We start from the raw sequence: 21109 nt of genomic DNA, 5'->3' as shown, positions 1-21109 counted from the left end.
TCCTCACATTAAATGTACAAAATTTTTACAAACGTGTAAATAAATATATAAATCTATATGTTTATTTACACGTAGACTAGATAATATAAATCTTAACAGTTTTCGCGTCACTTATCGTAATTTGTGTATACCTTTTGTGATTATGTTTACAAGGCCATATATGGGATGATGCAATCACGAGTTTACATATTAGCATTAGTCTTCGTAGTTTAGGAAATATAGTTACAAGGAAAGAGGATGAAGGAGAAATAAAACGCTTGTGTTAACTATTTCATATTAACCCTTAATCGGTCTTAACGGCCGGCTAAGAGTTACGATAATTGACCTTATTGACTAACATCCATATCATTGCCGGTGAACAAAGGAACACACGGCAAATTTTGAACTTTATATTCATATTTCAATGGAATATTTTTTGCCCCGTTTTTATCTTTATGAATACCTTTACGGCATACACTACACTACAGTATACGTAACGGTGTGTGGAGATTCAGGATCGTATTCCATTTTCAGTGCTCACTGCAATACTCAAGTCTTAACTTGAGTATTGTGTAGAGTTCTGGAATACGACCATTAGAGACGTGCAGTCCTTGCTGATGTTTTCTTCAAAACATTTGCTGCAGTTTTTAGTTATAAACGCTTCGCCTATAATATAGATAGACAAATTTTTTTGTTGTTTTATTGTCTTTATAATATCATTGTGTCTAAATTTACGGTGACCCTTAAAGTTCACTTTGTTCATAAAATCGAACCCAGCGCCGTACACCACGAGGGTGCCGGCCTCTTTGCCGAAATACTCGTCGACAATCGTGTGGTTTACCTTTTGATCGTGTATATACTTGTCAAACTTTAACCGCTGCACCCGCCTCTATTCGTAGCGGTGCTGTTTCTTGTCGAACCATGAGTTGGAATTTGGTGTATTCTTCTACGTGTGCAGTTTTGCGAGAGATGGCACATCCCAGTTGCTTTTCTGTAGACTCTCTATCATTCCTAATTTCTGCATTTATATCTTTGACGAATCGTAATCCCTTTTTTACTCGGTGCCACTCTTTAGTTTCGTATACAACTTTACTCTTTTTCAGCGTTTTGTACTCAAACCCGTTACTGGTTCTCGTGCATGTAACTATCGGTTTTGGCCCCCGGTCAACGGCTATAACTTTATTATATTTCCTATAACAACTGTTGTTGTTTTCAAGTGCTTCTTCTTTTCTCGCTTCCTTGGTTTTATATTTGTACCCTTTCTCAATTAATCTATTCATCGACATTGAAATGCAAACGCCGTCTGTGCAAAAACTATAACCGAAATTTTTGGGCAGGCTGAAATATTTACTCCAGTATTGTTTGATATTTTATGACGATATGACGTATTCTGCCTGTCGACTCTGCGTAAAAGTTCATGCAGACCCCGCGAGTCGTACGTGAGGTACTTCGACCCGTGAGAATACACAGGAAATTCATTGAACGACTTCTTATTATTTTCCGAAAGCTCGTGTTGTACAGCGGGACAAACTTCCAAAAATTTTGCTTATCTCCTTCCTCGGTAACATTGATAGCGTTGAACCAATCACCGATTTCGTTATCACTGTACGTATTTTTATACAATGCGTTGAAACACTACTCGTGCCTTTGTTAAATTTTCGAAAAACTTGAAATACATTTATTTATTTATATATACATGTATCGCTTTAAGCGTTTGTAAGCGTGCGTGTGTACATTCGTCTCCAAAATTGTGTTTGTACTCCTTGGCCATAGCCATTAAAGTGAACGACCTCAAGGCTCCGTCATACACCACGTTGTTATTCAATTGCTTGTATTTTTCAATAATACCCAAATGGATCTTGTAGCTTACGTTGTCTGCCCAATACGTAGGTGAATTGTAAAGGTTCAAACTTTGGAAACGGGAGAGGAAAGTCATCACGAGTACAGTAATGTTTGAAAAAGCAATTTATCAAATATGTCAATTCAATCCCGAGTCTTGACAACTCTTTTACGTCGTTTCGAATCGTTTCCAATAACTTAACTTTTTTATCTGCCAGCGTACCGACGAAATAATCAATTTCCTTGACACAATATACTGACAATTCGTGGTTCTCACCTACATCAGTTTCACGTACACGCTTCTTTCGGTTCAAGCACTTTGAACTCGATGAACGGGCGTGGTCACTGTCTGTTCCCGCACGAATTACAGGGTTTCACCTTAGAATAATAACGCATAGAATGATAGTTTCATATCAAACGAACTGTCACAAGTGGAGGCAAAAATCAAATTAATGTAGGCTAGTTTTAGTAGTGTATTAATTTTCGGTTTTAGTGAATATTTATATAAAAATACAAGTTGAAACGCGTTACTTCCTTGTGGAATGTGATGTTAGTATCTATTTTATGTTTGTCTGACGTATTTTTACACTCATTTACCGCATATTTTGTCATTTTTAGCTAAAATTCTGGAGCTGTTCGCGGTGCAAGTTGACCTTGAGCACTGAAGGCCCGCCCGTTCGTGTAGGCCCTTTGGGAGCGCTTCAATTTGCCTCACTTAGCGTGTGCGGGCTAGGTTTCTATGCGTTATTATTCTAAGGGTTTCACACAATTGTCGCCCTGCATTATTTATCTTGTACTTTCACTTGAATTCTTCATTTATTATTTATTTGTTTATAAATCACTGGCTTCAGAGCCATCACTTTAATAATCAAGAAACGCACAACGTAACATCTTATACTAAAAATTAATTCGTGTAAAAAATATAATTACTCTGAATTCTTCACTAAATTTTTTTTTCACCTCTAAGCTAAATACATAAAATTTGGCGGCAAAAAATATTCATTTGTTTAGGCACTGATTCAAGGTTTTCAGCCTCTTCTCAAGAACAAAAATAATTATATAAGGATACAATACGGCTCAATAAAAAGGATACAATATTCAGGTCAATATGTTACCATAGTCCAATTAAGGGTCAAAAAAAAAAATACAAACTTATTACAGAATAAGGAAAACTTTAAAAAAAATGTACGGTTCTTACGGACTAACGTACGTCTCACAATATAGAATATTTACACATTCAGTCACAGTATATATCAATTTCCGTACATTACACAGCTGTACATGGGTTTCTTATAATAACGACGGTTTTATCCACGTAAATATTGGCAATCTGTTTTAGGATCCAGAAATAGATCCAGTATCGCCTTTTGGCATGATTTATTCTTTAAAATTATACAAACATGCTATGAGTCCAAGTACATTATATTTAAATCTTAGATTAGACAACATTCAGGCGTTCCCAACGTATTTATGATATCTTTTGTACATTGTATACATGTTACTCAAAGTCATGTGGCCAGGAGACCCAGCCAATGCTCGTCTAAGAAATGCAGTGGTGTAACTACTATCACAAGATTGTATCAACAGTGCCGTGCAATTTTCTAAATGCTGTCGCACGATTTTTGTAGGCCCTGTTCGTTCAAGGAGGGAGCAGATGTCGGCTACTGCGTATGTTGCAATTCTCGAGATGTGGTTCTTGCGTTTGCAGATTGATTGGGTTAGCCTGAAAATTTTAATAAATATGTATGATCTTCTGCTTCTTTTAAATGTTTTGGCCTCATCGAAATAATCTATGATTTCGCCAATGTAAAGTAAAAACGACTATATACGATAGTTTTATAAAAATTATGGCGGACGCCATTAGCAAGGCCGGTACCTCCCCTCCCACGAACTCCCAAATATTAATCCTCATGTATGATCTAAATTGTTAATTGCATTTATGTTTAGACAAATAGGATTTTTCTGTCACTGTTAAAATGATCTTAATGATCAAGCTAAAGTGCTAAAATATGTATACAAGATCATTGGCTATGTATTACACAATAGAATAAATTTTGAATGACAATAGAAATACGATCTGTATTAGGCTTCATTTTAATAAGATATTGTACTAGTCTTAGAATAATAACGCATAGAATGATAGTTTCATATCAAACGAACTGTCACAAGTGAGGCAAAAACCAAATTCATGTAGGCGTAAGCAACTTGTAACTACGCTCGTCGGCACGCACACAAATATACAAATAATGATGCCATGGAATAACATTTCCCTCAAAAGTGGGGAAATTGTATCTTGCTTAACTCATCATTAAGTTAAAGGTGCCTACAGATTTGCCCGACATTGTCGATCAGGTGCCTACAGATATGCTCGGTTTTGTCGATGAAAAACGAATATAGCACTTATTTGTAAATCCAAGATGGCGGACACGATTTTTCAAAATATGCTATATGGGTATCCTTTTCGAGGTATTTGGGGATGCTCATTACGAATATGGCACTCATTTCTAAATCCAAGATGGCGGACACGAGTTTTGAAATAAATGCAATATGGGTATCATTTTCGAGGTACTTGGGGGTGCTCATGACGAATATGGCACTCATTTCTACATCCAAGATGGCGGGCACGATTTTTCAAAAAAATGCAATATGGGTATCATTTTCGAGGTACTTGGGGGTGCTCATTACGAATATGGCACTCATTTCTAAATCCAAGATGGCGGGCACGATTTTTTCAAAAAAATGCAATATGGGTATCATTTTCGAGGTATTTGGGGATGCTCATTACGAATATGGCACTCATTTCTAAATCCAAGATGGCGGACACGAGTTTTCAAATAAATGCAATATGGGTATCATTTTCGAGGTACTTGGGGGTGCTCATTACGAATATGGCACTCATTTGTAAATCCAAGATGGCGGGCACGATTTTTTCAAAAAAATGCTATGTGGGTATCATTTTCGAGGTATTTGGGGATGCTCAATGCGAATATGGCACTATTTGTAAATCCAAGATGGCGGGCACGATTTTTCAAATAATGGCAAGTTGGGTATCGTTTTAGAGGTATTTGGGGGTGCTCATTACGAATATTGCTTTTATTTGAACTGTCGTGTTTGCCATCTTGGATTTAGAAATGAGTCCCATATTTGTATTGAACATTCCCAAACATCTCGAAAACGATACCCAACTTGCCATTATTCGAAAAATCGCGCCCGCCATCTTGGATTTAGAAATAAGTGCCATATTCGAAACCTAAAACCGAAAATGCCATAAGCAAACATTAAAGAAAATAACTGTTAAAATAGATTAAAAAATCGCTTAAGAATCCCCTCTTAAGCTCCCCTTTTAAGAAAATAAAATATTTTAATATAAAATATTTCGCTTGAGTTACGAAAAGAAAGACATATAATAAGCTATCAAAGTTGTACTGGTGGTGCCAACACTATAGTAGAAACAAATATATACTGTAAATTTGTTGCAATATGTGCTCCAATTCAAATAAAATTAATATAAATAATTATTCAATAAAGCATGAACGCAGAGCCGTTAAAAGTATTATAAAATAATTAAGTGTCCCAATCACTTACAGGAGTTAACGAAAACATTTAATGTTTATTCGAGTAAATATTAGTTCAAAATGCGCAAATAAATCGAAATTACAGGCACCACTAAAATTTACGTAATATAATTATTTTGATACAGAATAGCAAAATGGGGAGAAAAAAAATTCGTTACTTTGCAACACTTTCGTATCTTGTTGCCGCGAAATTATTTTTCTGTTTTAGTGAATATTTACATAAAAATATGAGTTGAAACGCATTACTTACTTGTGGAATGCGATGTTAGTGTCTATTTTGTTTGTCTGTTGTATTTTTACACCCATTTACCGCACATTTCGTCATTTTTAGCAAAAAATTTTGGAGCTGTTCGCGGTGCAATATGACCTTGAGCACTAACAGCCCGCGCGCTCCTGGGACGCGTTTGGAACCCTCTAACTTGCCTCACTTAGCGTGTGCGGGCTAGGTTTCTATGCGTTATTATTCTAAGGTACTAGTATTACTTTATTCAATAAAATATTTTTGTTGCATGATTTTTTTAAATTTATAATTTTGTTTGTATTTAGAACTTTTTTAGTAATTTCAAGTGACGGGACGAACAAGTAGTGAGCCTGATGGTAAGCTACACGCCTGTTCAAACAGTCGCATTGCCTCATGCGTTTTTTAAGAAAACTGGAGTAGACATCCAGATAGGCTCTCTTCACGTTTCGATACTATTTGACAACTATCTAGATTTAAATAGCGCAGTGGCAGTGCCCCTCAGATCTTTGCGATTTAAAGCCCTGAGCAGTACTGCAACTGTTATGAGCAGGCGTGTAGCTTACCACCAGGCAGCACGACTTGTTCGTGCCATCACTTGCTATAATAAAATACTGCTTTTACAAAGGAGGTTTTAAAACAATTACTTTTCAATAGAGTGTGCGATTTCCGCCATCTTGTCTTCTTCGGGTTTGTCCAATTGCACAGCAGATGTCGCTAGTTGGCACAGATATTGCACTAAGCCACGGTAACATTGCATAAAGCAGGGCCATCTGAAAAATTTACGAATGATTACGTCACTGAAGAAAAAAAAAACAATGGAAGTGCCTTAAGCCTCGATTACTATCAGAACTCACAAATTCATAATTTGGAATACTGAAATCTTGATAATGATTGGTCGAAGTTTCAAATTTAAAAAGAAATATATTCGGGACTGTTAATATAATTTTAATTTCAAATTTCAAATTCGCACTCAAAGTTCAATACCATCAACATCTATTAATGCAAGTTACGACGTTTTGATTTTATATTGAAATTTCCATCAATGTGCTGCCATCTAGCCGTTAATACCTGGACGACGAGGAATTTGAGATGTTTAATAAGTTCGCCATAAAAGAACATTCGTTTACTTTCGTTTCTTGTAAGAAAAAAATGATTACGATAAACAGTAAGTGGAAAATGTATTAGAATAAAATAAAATAAGACTTAATGACAATACGAAACACCACCGAAGACAATAATATTACGAGAGCGACTATCATTTTTGCACTCCAAAATAGCGAAATAAGGCATTTTTCTACGATTTTCGAGGTTTGCGCGAGATAATTGACACGACTATAACGTACAAAGCGAAAATCGCGGACTGAGCTTAAGTTTGCGGAACTTCGCGCACTGTTGGCACGCGTGCCATGCAAAACTAAGCATTTCTAATGTAGTTATTGTTCTGTGGATTACATATTCGATGGTCTCTGTGTTATTGCTTGAATAAGAGAGTTATAAAATTTCACACGTATATCGACTGTGAACTGGCAATCGGTACTGTTTCAATTTTGACAACTTTACAGGTGAAAAAAAATTTTTGCGTCATTTATATAGCATCTGCTTTATTAAATTGAAATACGTAGTTTTTAAATATTTTTTTTACACATCTATGTATATACACTACGTATTTTTTTAATAAACCAGATGCTACATAAACAATGGTTTTAGGGTGCTATTTAAGTTGCCGCGTTACTGCAGTGCCTCTACTATGTTTGCTGAGCCTCGTACAGATTGCTTTTAATCAGTTATATGAAAGCGTTGTGCCTCACTCCTGATTCGGCTACGAGGCAGCACGAATGGCATCCTTAGCACCCTTGTGGCTAGATGGGACTCTCCGATGGTGAGGCGCTGGGTGCAGCTGCATACGGCTCCAAGTAGGTAGCTGCGCCTCGTACGTACTCGTACTTCCCCAGTTGTTACTAACACTAATTTTTAAGTTTTTAAGTTATTTTGTTACTAACACTATGGATTTATAGTCCGAAATAAATTATTATTATTATAAACGATTTTTTCTTCACCTGTAAAGTTGTCAAAATTGAGATAGTACCGGTTGCCAGTTCACAGTCGATATACCTAATTTGTTTTATATAGGTAGTATTCTTTTTAAAATTTTCATGTGATAAAAGCATTTTTGATCAAATGTGGCTATATTATACCAAGGGTACGAATATTTGCATACCTATCTTCAAGCAATTCCTCTCTCGATAAAAGTAAAGCATTCAACACGCTAATACACCCTTCGAACAGAGTGAATTTAGCTGCACGGGATACGTCATAGTAGATTTGCACTGAGTTCTCTCCGATGAGACAGTGGGTGAGGTGTTGGAGGCAGAAGACTGAATCCAGGAATTTGTAGTCCAAGGATATCTGGAAGTCGGAGAATAAAAATATTTTTACGAAATTAGAAAAAAAACTAATTTTTTTTTATTGTTTTACATTAAAAGAACGAAATGCGATTTAAGTATAGTCTACTCAAAATTAATGATTGATATGAGTCTGTTCAAAAACATGCGATACAAATCAATGTTCAGCTAATGCTTTTAAGGTGCACTTATTGTTTTAGACGTAATTATTATAGTTTCAATAAAAAAAACTGCCTCTGTGGCCGAACGGTTACCATGTCGGACTGCCACGCAGAGGTCCCAGGTTCGATTCTCGGGCTGGGAGAAATAGTTGTATGGCCTACAATTATTTCTCTCGTGAGTTTGGGTGTAATTTGTGGTTGTCTATGTGTGTGTCCATGGCACCCGCGACACAGGGTTTCCCTAGTGCGGGGCTATGTTGAGTGTGTGCGTTATTTTAAAGTCAATATGGTTCTAAACGAGAACATGTAGTTGGAGTTGTTTTCAATAAAAAAAAGCATCAAAAAGATAATGTTGATGTGCTGCTCCCACATTTGTATTGTAATGTTTAAACTGCAAATTTAAACCCTGTGTATGGGGTAAAACACAATTTATAATATATAAATATTAAATTAGTTGAAAAACGAAATTTGAGATATGTGGCTTACAGTGTATCTAAAAAATCAAAAATAATGGACGACATGTGCAGTTTTGAAAATATATTATATGCCACATAAGTTTAAGTTGGTTTTTCATTATACTACGAGTATTAGGACTTAGTGGACGGATATTAGGATGCTTTTATACCTAAAGTTCACTTTTTCCTGTGACTGTCGAAATATGGAAGCGGCTTTTTAAAATGTTTTTGCTTCTATTAAATCCTGGGATCCCGGAACGGCGTGAGATGTTGCGATATGTGTATATTAAAACTACAATTTATTTTTCCTTTATCAACTTTTTAATTTAAATGACAGACACACGAGACTTGTTAACATATTTCTCATGGTGACTGACGCAGTGGCAGTGCCCCTCAGATCTTTGCGATTTTAAGCTCTGAGTGGCATTGCAACTGCTACGGATAGGCGTGTCACTTACCACCAGGCGCACGACTTTTTCGTCCCGCTACTTGGCATCATAAAAAAAATGGCATTTTAAACGTTTGTTTTTCTACAATTTTATACTCTAATACATATGTAGTTTCCTAAAGTGATCCCTACCGCCCCCAGTGGGTCTTGAAGAGTCCCAGGTAGGAGCCTCGGAATATATGTATATATTTTCCTTGTGATTTTTTTGGGTTAAGTTAATATAAAAAAAGTGTTTCATTATTTTTTGTGGTGGTGGGTGTGGAAATTTTTTTATCTTGTCCAAGTGGGCGGTGAGCTAAAAAGTTTCGGAACCTATGCTCTAATAGTGACGTCAATACCACGGGGATTTTTCAATACAAAAGCGAATACATATCAGCGCCGAATTGTAAGTAAATAAGCATCCGATTATCCGAACACTATGACACTAGGCGGTGCTGTTTGGTCTTGCGTATCTTTAAAATTACCTTTTTAGCAGCCAAAATAACTTCAGACAATATATCAAAATCCACTTTCAGCAGTTCACAAATGACGTCATCAACTGGAATCACACGAACTTCATTTGTCTCTACGTCACTTCTCGTTTCAAAATCTTGATAGAGGAAATGTTCCTTCAGCCACGTTCTCAGAGATTTGCAGTGTCGTGCCGCGAGTTTGGTGACGGCGTTGCATTTTGGTCCTATGATATTTGCTTTTAAAATTTGTGTAAATAAGTATTTTGATACTTTGTGCGATGTTAGGGATTCTTTCGTTGTTTCTGATGGTTTCTGGAATTTTTTTAAAGAAAAATGTTACGCTTAGCACTTTGTGAAGGACAAAGAGAGCTTGGAGTTATTTGCAATGTGGTGCTGGAAAAAATAAAATGGGTTGAAAAGAGATTTCATGAGGAAGTTTTGGAAAGGGTTGGGAAGGTAAAAATGTTTGGATAATTTGTTGCGTAATAACGAATTTGTGAGAGTGATAATTGAGGGGAGGATAGAAGGGAAAACCAAGAATGGCTTAAAGTGAACAAATAAAAAAGATCAAAGCGAACAGATATAGAGAGGTCAAGGAGGTCCAGGGAAGTACTGCCACCTTATCTCCTTCTGCGGCCAAGCAATAATGCTCGGATTACTGCGTTCCAGTTTTGAAGGGTAAGGGTGCTGGTAAAATTGCAGGCACATGGGACTTGTCATTTTATGTCTCAGTGTGACGGACGCAGTAGCAATGTTCCTCGGGTCTTTGCGATTGGCATTGCAACTGTTACGGACAGGCGTGTCACTTACCATTAGGCGCACGACTTTTTAGTCCTGTCACTTGGTACGAATAAAAAAACTATTATAAATACCTTTAACTCCATTAATCCACCCAAATCACCAGCAAAACTCATTGTAAAGCATTCCACAGAAGTAAATTCACACAAATACTTCAACACGACTGCAAAATCATCATTTGTTCTTTCCTGTAGCAATAATCTTTGCAACAATCCTTTCCAAATTTGTATGAACAATCGGTCTCTTTGTTCGAATATTGGATGAGAGTCGAGTTTCTTTATGTGACGTAATATAACTATTAATAATTGTATTGATGAGTCTATGTGTTGAATTTTCGTTGAGTTATTATGAAGGGATTTTATCTGAAAAATTACATTTAATTTAAAATAACATTAAATTTTGACAGCCTCCGTGGTCGAGCGGCTTGCACACCGGTTTTTATGGTGTCTCCATCTCAGAGGTCCCGGGTTCGTTCCCTGGCCAGGTTGATAACTAACTTTCTATATTGTTTGGTTGGGTCTGGGTGTTTGTGGCACCATCGTTGTTTCCGATTTCCGTAACACCAAGTGCTTTATTTATTTATTTATATTATTTTAATTATTTTTGGAAAACTTACAGCTATGATTATTAATGCAAAGATCGAACACTCAGAAAAAATTCCTTCGATCCGGCCGGATTCGAACCGACGTCTTCTAGCATACCGTGTCAGACGCTATACCAACTAAGCATTGCTTATTAATAATATTATGATTATTAATAAGCAATGTTAATAATCATAATCATTAATTTGCTGCCTCCGTGGCCGAACGGTTACCACGCCGGACTGCCACGCAGAGGTCCCAGGTTCGATTCCCGGGTCGGGAGAAATATTTGTATGGCCTGCAATTATTTCTCTCGTGAGTTTGGGTGTAACTTGTGGTTGTCTATGTGTGTGTCCATGGCACCCGCGACACAGGGTTTTCCCTAGTGCGGGGCTATGTTGAGTGTGTGCGTTATTATTATTATTTCACATTGAATATCAATTCAATAAAAATTTAAAAACTTACAGCTAGGTAACAAGAATAGAATAAAGTATAATACTTACTTTAGCTATTACTTTGGGATCACAGTAACGTATGTGATGTTGTCGAATGTTTATTTATTTAAATTAAGTCATACACACAACATCTAATAATAAAATGGCTGCCTAGTGTTGCTTTTTATTTTTTTTCTCTCATGATAGTCAATCGAGTTTGGCAGACCTGACCTTACCTACTTCTGCCGCCAAACAGTAATGTGAGGGGAACTTTTGGTCGGTTTTATAAATAAGTTACAATTATTTATTAACTGGACACTACAACTGAATATAAATAAACGTGATCTCTCTTAATGAGTCACTTAAACAATTTTAAGTGACTCGAAAATCGCGCGCGTGTGTAACGGCTCTAAGAAGTAACTTTGATTTAAAATTTTGGGTCGAAAATTGATAGAACAAAGAAAAATGTACTTACAGCATGCTGCACAAAAAATCCCAGCCCAGACCAAAGACAATCCAATTTTTTTATTTCACCAGCATCAGTGGTTTCACAATACTTTGAAAGCGTCAACGAATACGCGCCAATAGCGTTCAATGTTGCTGACGTATTTTCAGAATCTACCATACTCTCGTCTGTATTGCCATTTGTTTTATTTAATAAACTACTATTATTTCCGAAATCGATATTTTTGAAGGCATTTAGCACTGAATTGTGCAGTTTTTCCTGTAGAGTTGCCAGAATTGATCTATACGCACTTGTTGTTATGGCTCGTTTTTCTTTAGCTATTATTGGCAGTATTATGCAACTAATTTGAAAAGCTGGGTCACTGAAGTATTCTATACTGGATGCGTTATTTTTATTTTGATTGATTAGTAAGATTTCTACTAAGTTTTTCACTATGTCGCTTTCTGTTTTTACTTTTTTTACTGCAGATTCTAATGTACATTTGATTACTAACATATTGTTTGCGTTTTTGAGCTTCAATGTTAAAAGATTTATCATTAATCTATCGTCAAAAGAGAATATGAAATCTACTGGAAATATTTTGTATATATCCGGACATTTCGGACTTAATTCGTAGACGTTTTGCAGAATTTGATCGATATTTTTCCGAATTTTCTTCTGGCAACACTTTTTCGTAGATAAAAGAACGAAAATTCCTACCAATTGGTAGTTTTCATCAACATAACTCAATGTCAAATGTTTTAAAATATCTAGACAGTTATTTATAACATCCTCTTGATGTTCTTTCAAACATATTTGTTCAAAATATTCTTTGATATCAATTTCTTTTACGAATTTTTTAAAGTCGAAGTCAGATTTTGTCAATGCCTTTGTAAAATTTTCGTTAGTTTCGAAACATTTACTTATATTTTTAACCGTTTCCAAAACTATAGCATTTAGTAGCGGTTTATTATCACTAACAGCGTTGTTTTGGAATATTTCTGCATTATAATTGTTTAGGTATAGTCTGACTAAGTTTTTAGCAAGATGTTTTAACTGTGTTTTGTCTATATAATTGGTAGAAATCACATTATGAAATCCAGGTATTTCTAGAACATTTGGCTGTCCAGACATTTGCTTTATAAGATGGTATTTTATATGATTTATTGGTCCGATTTGTTCGTCTAAATGTTTGATTGGCAGTAGACTGATTGCCCTTATTTTCGCAAGAAGGAGGTTGTTCTGAAAAATAGAAAACAAAATTATGTTGAAAAAAATCAATATAAACAGACTTCATATTTCTATTGTCTATGATTTAAAGGCTTATTACCTTAGGTATATTAAGACGATGAAAACAACTAGAAGTTCGTACCTGGCTTTTTCTTGTACCAGCATAAATGTGTGTAAGTTTAATTTTCAAATAAAGATTATTTTAGTCAATGGATGTAGTAACGGATTTAGTAGCTATATATGAAAAATACTCAAATAGTAACTGATATTTCTTTATTATAGAGAAGGTTTACAGTAAATTTGTATCAATATTTTTTTTATTCAAATGCACACACCCAAATAATGCCTATGTACTCTCGCCTTTAAAAGTCCAAGTTATAACGTTCAGGGAACAAGTCTGCAGGCAGGGAATTCCACTCCATAGCCGTTCGCCATGTAAATGTGGAAGCGTAACGCTTCGTGCCAATCTTTAGAATACCCATAACATAGGGGTGGAATCCAAGCCTACGCCTAGTCCCCCCGATGATGGAAAGGGGAAATCGTGTAATTTCATCGCACACTCTCTGTGATATATCCTGTAAAATACCGATAAGCAGGCAACTTTAAGGCGGCGTTCAAGGCTCTGCAGTTTCGCCTCTACTAATTCCGAGTATCCTATAAGCCTCTTGGCACGCTTGTCAATTGAATCCAAAGTGGTTAATTGGTATGTAGCAGAGCGATCCCAAAGGTGGCAGCAGTACTCCATACATGACCGGTTTTATGCATGATGCTGCTGAAGCAACTGTCCCGGTGTGAAGTAATGCCTCACGCTGGAAAGGATGTGAAGCTTCCTGGCTGCATTTTTGGCCTTGAATTCAATGTATCTGCCGAAGTTCAGATTGGACGACAGGACCATTCCAAGTAGCTGGAGACGGTCGGCTATCGGTATGGATATATCACGAAAAGTCGGAGTTAGCTCAAGGGGACACCGTTTTGTGGAGAATAGACACGCCTGCGCGTCGAGTGTCAAATCCAAACGGCTAACTATATTATGTTAAGTAAAGGTGACAGTGCTAATTACAAGTCTTAGTAAGCAAAAACTACACAACATTATTATTAAAACAGAAACAACACATTATTTTACTAATAAAGTAAAAACAACCTTACCAACAATAATATTGACTCATCTTCAATAGCTTTCGAAGCTAACGCAATCCATTGCTCACTATTCATACAAGGCAAAATCACGCTCATGTCGAAAAGCTCCGATGTAGCCGGAACAGATATAACAAGTTTAGTGTTGCTATACTTCAAGTTTAGTAGTTTTAAGTGTGCAACACTGAGGCTGAGTTCCAGGAATGCTGTTGTTAGTTGAGGGTTCTGAAAAAAGTAGGATATGGATTTTGTACACTCAGCTGGCTCTATATATATTAAGTTTGTAGAGATGATTATGTACTTTTAACAGGCAGGCAGGCAGGTTATACATTCCTGTTCTTGAAGAATCAATTTCAAATAATCATTATTTCATAAGTACGCAAATTACCTACACTTGAAATTGTCATGAATTCCCCTAAGAATAATGAGCTAGAAACTCTAGGGGTTGCTCTTTGTAAATAAACATTTGTACCCATTTATCATTTACAATATTTATTTCAAATATCGATCGATCGATCGAGACAAATTGCAAGTGCTAAATGGACACAACCATGGATTTTTGTCATTGCAGAAGGTGTACAATATAAAAACTTGAGCTTTTTTTCACAATAGATTTAAATACGATACGATACGGTGTAAATCAGCTCAGTAATGCAGGTGCATGCAACTGCATTGATATTATATCGTTTCTATCATCTATTCCATCACTGATATCTTATTCTATTCTAATCTATTCGTACTAATTATCTATACGGAGCTGGAAAGAGAAAATATAAATGTGATCGTACTGTATTTCGCCACCACATGTGCAGGCGTCTATTACGAGACGTAAATTGGTTGGAACATGCATTGTTATACTAACATGACTTAATTTTAGAATGCATTCACCAAATTTCTTCAAACATTCATCCTCAAATAGTTTAAACGCGTTCCAAAAGTCCTCAGCGATTTGGTGCGGAACGGTGTGATCCGCCATCTTGCAATGGTTGAGGAAGCTCGACAAAATGGCAGACAAGACTTTTGCTAGCGTTATTATCGAGGGGCCTGTAATTTATTAAAAAAGCCTGTTATGGAAGTTCATTTAGGAGGTATTCCTGAACATTTATTGCCCAATAGAAATATTTTAATAATACATAAAAACAAAAGCTAAAGAATTTTAGATGAAAAACCAACAAATAAACATGAAGTAAATAAATAGAGGTTTAATTTCCGGCTAACTTTTCCTACTGTCATTAATGGGATTAAGACTTTACTTTTCCATCAAATGTTACGTGTCCAACTTCAACATCAATGTCTTTAGTGGAAGAAATTAGTTCTTTTTAAGTTCGCTACGTGGTGAAGTCTAAATATTACTTGTTAGCTTCGCAAATATCAAATAGCAATACATACTGACAAATCCTTCTTCCAACATCATCAAACAATGTTCTTCAAAATCCTTTTGCAATAGTGTTAGCAGTTCCTTATTTTGTCTGAACATTAATTCTGAACTCCACTTCCCAAACGTTTCTATACATTCTCTTGGAAATAAATCGTTACTTGTGATAATTTTATTTTTTAGTTTTTCTAAATCCGTTTCATTGTCCGTACACTCTTTAATTTTCTGTTTTAGCTCAAATTGTTCAGTGTTGCTGGCTTCTAACGCCAATTTTATACTTGGAAGGATTTGATTTATGAATGTTATGCCTCGACTCAATTTAAATAGAATTTCAAGTAGGCAATTTAACATATCCTTGTAGGACTCATATGTACTTATATTGTACTTCTTCGCAGTCATAATAGGGGGTAGAATTTGGTCTAATTTTTTCTCTAATAAAGTAGGGTCAAGTTTCAATGCAGCCTTTATTATTTGTAAAGATGTTTTATCCAATTTTCCTTCGAGTTTCAACTGCCCCATCATAACATTTTGCAAGAAAGATATAAAATTCTTTTTAATTTCTATTTTAGATACCTTTTCTCCAAATGTATCAGTTAATTTGATGTTTATATCAACTTCGTATTTGTGTAAACTTTCTAAAATACTCAAATATAGGCTCCGTTTAACTTTTTCATCATTCTCAAATACGATGCCGGGCATTTTCATAGCCGGGTTCAAATAATTCTGATTCATATTTAGCGAGTTAACGACCATTATGTAAAATGCGAAAATCATTTGACTCTCGTTTCGGAAGCAACTCACAAAGATATCGACAAAGTTGGATAAAAATTTGGAGTTTTTGTCAGTTCGTCCTTTTGGAAACATGAAGAATGCACTCATAACTTTCAATACAAATTGTATATTGTCACCTTTCTCAGCAATTAATTCATCAATATTATCTTTTCTTATTAAAGTTTGTAGAAAACTTACAAAGAAAGATTTCTTATTCATGGGAAATAAAATATTTTCACACACATGAATCACGGATTCATGATTTTCAGTGTCCAAAAACGAGAATAAAGTTTCTATATTTTCCCCTTCTAAGAATTTTACAACAAATTCTAACTTTTTCTTACACTCTTTGTAATATTTAACGAAATTGTTTAATATTTTTTCGCTTTGTGTAAAGTTGCCCTCGTTTCTCAAATACTGTAGTAATGTAGTGGTGATATGTAGAAATTCATCTATTTGTAAACACAATTGCGAGAAAATCTTCGAGTGTTCTAAGAAGAATATTATGCTTTGAACATTATCTGCTTGTAGTGGATTTATTTGAAGATATTGTGTTACAACCTGAAAATGTACAGTTAGAAATATTTAAAAAAAGAAATGATCAGTAGTGTAATATTATATTATTGAATGAGGAAAATTCAAAAAGTCAGATAGTGAGGAGACAAACCAAGGTAATCGATTTGATTTCAAGTGTAGATCAGGCAAAATGGAGATGGACATAGTTGTCTCGTGGGCTGGAAAAATGGAGCAAAGTAGTCACCAATTGGTACCCACGTGAAAACTTAAAAAATAAACACGTAACAGAGGGCGTCAACATCAAAGATGGGAGGATGAGCTGAAGCTATCTGCAGGCCCATGTTGGAGAAGCGTAGCTCTTGATAGAGCGCACTGGAAAGATCTGTAGCGACGCCTATGCCAAGAGGCACGCTGAGTTAAGAGATTTAATGTAAAAAATTAAAATGCAATGTAAAATTGTAATGTAAAAGGTATTTGTAATTCAGCTTAAAAGGCTTAATAAAAAAACAAATAAATAAATAAATGTTATTGAACAGTTGTGTCGCTGTCAACCTCTACAGATGACAAGCAGACTGACTAGCCATAAAGACGGACTGACTTTTTCTATGATATCAAGTGATGGGACGAACAAGTCGTGCGCTTGAAATGTATTCCAAAATGACGACTGTCGGCTCATTACCAGCGAACGGTACGGGAGTATCTAGATAATGCATTTCCCAACTCTCGGATTGGCAGAGGCAATCCTACTCCCTGGTCTAAGTTTTGTCTGATGACGTGCATAGGAGCTCGTTTATGCTACAGAGGTTTGGTCAAAAGAAGTTTTGATAGAAAGAATTAGCGCCGCTTGTATGTCATGAAAGAAGAAATGCAACTCGGAACAAGGACTGTTGAAATAAGAAAAAGTAGTAACGCACACACTCAACATAGCCCCGCATTAGGGAAACCCTGTGTCGCGGGTGCCATGGATACACAGATAGACAACCACAAATTACACCCAAAGTCACGAGAGAAATAAATATAGGCCATACAAATATTTCTCCCGGCCCGGGAATCGAACCTGGGACTTTTGTGTGGCAGTCCAGCACGGTAGCCATTTGGCCATGGAGGCAGTTAGATAAAAAAACAAAGGTGGACAATTTGAGTAAAATTTGTAATATTAATTAATTATAAAAAAAAGAATATAAAACGTAATATATTTTTTTTTATTGCCTCTTATTTTAGTTAGCACGGACCTTTTTTGTAATATATCTTATTTTGACCATGTGTCGAATAGTTTCTATAACATGTAGCATATTGTTGGAAAGAGCATTAAATAAAGAAGTTTTTAAAACAAAGCTAATTCAAAAAGACTTTTTAGTTTTTGTTTAAACGAATTTACTGTTTGACATTTGTATGTTTGTAATACTTTATTTTTTAAAAGCTCACAAGTAATTTGTTTGAGAACATTTATTTGAAATCATGATTTATTTAGAATGGCAGTACATTACAGAATAGAACAAAATTAATTTGGTGCTATTACAGCTGCAAACAAAAAAGTTATTACGATGTGCAGACGAGATTACAAGTAATTAATAAAAAAAATTAAAAAATTATATTTCTATTACCTTGCACCTAGGACACGGGGTTAGCGGCTAAAAGCGAGCCCCAAACTGCCAAAAAATTTTTTCAATACATTTGCGAAACACGCCGTATATTCACAGATAATATATCTACTATATTTAGTTGTAGTACGGTAATTAAATAAACCATTAGTTATATTACCTGTTATATACAAGTGTATTTATTTAATACAATAATTATTGAGTTTAGTGGAAATAATAGCTACCATCAAGTTAACTTAAGACTTCAATAAATGTGTCAGATAACCATACCAATTATCTGAGAATTCCCATTGCAGTAAATAGTGCTTAATATCATGTAACAGTGCTTTCGCTGATCCATCCAGTCTCCACAGGTGTAGACCGATGTACCGTTAACGGAGTTGCAAGTCTATTATAATTAGAAATCTATTAAAGGGTCTATTAGTGTCTTCAATGTTTACCTTTATTAACTGACTCTTCAATTCTCCTGTCAATTCTTCCCCATCGAGCCATTGGATAACATTCCTAAGTTCCACACCACCTACTTTATTCTCTGCCGAAAGCGTCTGTAGCCAGTCAGCGACAACTCGTTCTTTTGGAGCCGAAGGAAAGTGGTGTGAGTGAACAATGTTTTTGGCGAGGCAGAGTCGTTTTGGTAGAGGGGTTGAGTCATCATTCAGACGGCGTTTTAGTTCTACAAGTATAGTTTTGAATAAGTTGTCTAATCAGAAATAGTTAAATATATTTATAAAGGTGTTTAGAGTATTTTTTTAAAAATGAGTAACAATACTGTTGTATAATATTGTAGTAAAAGTCCCCTACTTAATAATTAATTTGTGTTGAAATAAATATATGATAAAATAATATGACATATTGATTTTAGATACCCTGAGAGATAAGTTGACAATACTTTTGCAGGCGCTTAGAATATGCCAACAATGGTTTCTGGATTATCTTTGCAAGCATTATTTTATAACAATTATTATATTAATTACTAGTTGAATTCACTATTACAAATGTTAATTCCATTTGTAGATAATAAGGAATGTGAATGAATTATAATCAGTTATTTATAAAGCAATTACACGGAGAAGATAAACTGTCTTTTTAGAAGATACCTTTCGCAAAGGCGATTTTTTTATAATAATTTTATATAGAAGCTTCCTAAAATAGTGAAAAAAGTATGTTTAGGTAGAAATTTGGTAGTAAATAGTCATATAAAAAAGTAAATTATATACTGCCAGAACCATGAAAAAAGTAAACGTGACTGGACCAGCTAACCTGACGTCAGAATGGCTGGCCACTTTATTTCTTTAATATTTCCGCTAGCGCAAAGGTAGAAAATATGTCAACAAAGGTACTAAATAATAATGAATAGGAAGTTTTGTACATTTCGTTTGGTTCAGCCTTCCTGACGGACACCCATGTGCCTGTAATTTCACCAATACCACCTACCCTTCAAAACCGAAAACAGTAATCATTGCTCACATTGTTACTTGGCGGCAGATATAGGTATGGTGTCAGTACTTCCCTGGACGAACTCTTTCACAAGTGGCTCTGATGCTACTAATTATTAATTTAAAAATAACTTTTATTTCCTTAAAATTTCCGACAATAATAATGAACTTAATACGATTTAAGGTTATGTTATGATGTTTATAACAAAATTAAATTATTGAAGATAAACTTACCATTTAATGGATTTAAAGACATTTTATACGTTTATCTAACACTTATTAACAAGAGAAATGTTACAATCCTAAGATTTCCACAGAAAAATTATAAAATCACATGCACAACACTGTATGTACATGTTGATCACATGCACAAATCACATGTTGATCACAAATTAGAAAGATATAGTTATAGGTAGATGTTGAATCAATTTTAAAAATTTTACGTTTCGTTTATGCTATGCTGCCAATGTAGATTGATTAAAAATTAATAATGGCGGAAATTGTTAATGGTACTAATTATAGTAAATAATCATTATTAACTGTTAAAAATATTTTATACGGCAAATAGTTTAACAGTTACAAGCGATGCTTATTTTAACATAAAAATAAATTTAATTTTCGTGAGCGTGAACAAAACGTAAGTTGACAGTAAAATATTGCCCTCTTGGGGAACTTGACTACCCAATTTCTCCTAATACTTTTTTTATGGATTATGCTGGCACTAGTTTCATGGATGATGGATGTTTTTAATTTCCATGAATGATTATAGTAAATTGTGATTACAACTGTAACCCTAACTAAACAAATATTGCTAGCTAATGGCCTTGCTTTATGTATGGACTGAATATTGTGAAAATTGCCTGTTTATTTAGATTTCTGTGGCAAAAATAGTTTGCTCATACATACGTATAATTTTATTGTTTCTCTGATGCTCTACTATATTTCTCTAATGTAGAGCATTTGTAGATAGATATCCAATACATTAAGATTTAAACTTCATTTCGGCGAATTTTCGCACATACTATATAAATATATATATTGGATTCGTGCGATTTTTGTCATGTACGGTAGGCATCGTTTATTTTGTAATATACGTCTACTTAGTTAAGGATTTAAATATTAAATGCAGAAAACTGTTTAGTGATATAACACATTACTTCATTATTAATATTTTATAATGATGGCATTTAATTTGAATTTATACAAAAGGCTGCTGTATTTTGAAATGAAGAATAG

At 34.9% G+C, this 21109-nt stretch overlaps 1 protein-coding gene across 1 annotated transcript; it reads right to left on the bottom strand.

Annotated features, from left to right (window-relative positions):
• Nucleotides 1–2966: 2966 nt before the first annotated feature.
• Nucleotides 2967–20132, bottom strand: LOC113233603. The gene is made up of 11 exons (XM_026468757.1): nucleotides 20108–20132; nucleotides 18878–19110; nucleotides 15564–16881; nucleotides 15037–15218; nucleotides 14187–14399; nucleotides 11841–13052; nucleotides 10425–10712; nucleotides 9565–9864; nucleotides 7853–8040; nucleotides 6279–6404; nucleotides 2967–3541 (listed from the first exon to the last, which is right to left on the bottom strand). The coding sequence occupies exons 1-11, from the start codon at nucleotides 20127–20129 to the stop codon at nucleotides 3268–3270; spliced, it is 4356 nt and encodes a 1451-aa protein (XP_026324542.1). The 5' UTR covers nucleotides 20130–20132; the 3' UTR covers nucleotides 2967–3267.
• Nucleotides 20133–21109: the final 977 nt, after the last annotated feature.

The sequence above is a fragment of the Hyposmocoma kahamanoa genome, unplaced genomic scaffold (genome assembly GCF_003589595.1).
Source record: "Hyposmocoma kahamanoa isolate Upper Pololo Valley unplaced genomic scaffold, ASM358959v1 79, whole genome shotgun sequence".
Taxonomy (NCBI): domain Eukaryota; kingdom Metazoa; phylum Arthropoda; class Insecta; order Lepidoptera; family Cosmopterigidae; genus Hyposmocoma; species Hyposmocoma kahamanoa.
This window is presented reverse-complemented; position numbering and strand designations above follow the sequence as displayed.

Coding starts and splice junctions, on each gene's coding strand:
- LOC113233603 (XM_026468757.1), bottom strand. CDS start 20,129: ATGTCTTTAAATCCATTAAATG. Junction 9,865..10,424: donor GTGGATTAATGGAGTTAAAG/GTATTTATAATA, acceptor AAAAAATTCCAG/AAACCATCAGAAACAACGAA. Junction 8,041..9,564: donor TTATTTTGGCTGCTAAAAAG/GTAATTTTAAAG, acceptor TCCGACTTCCAG/ATATCCTTGGACTACAAATT.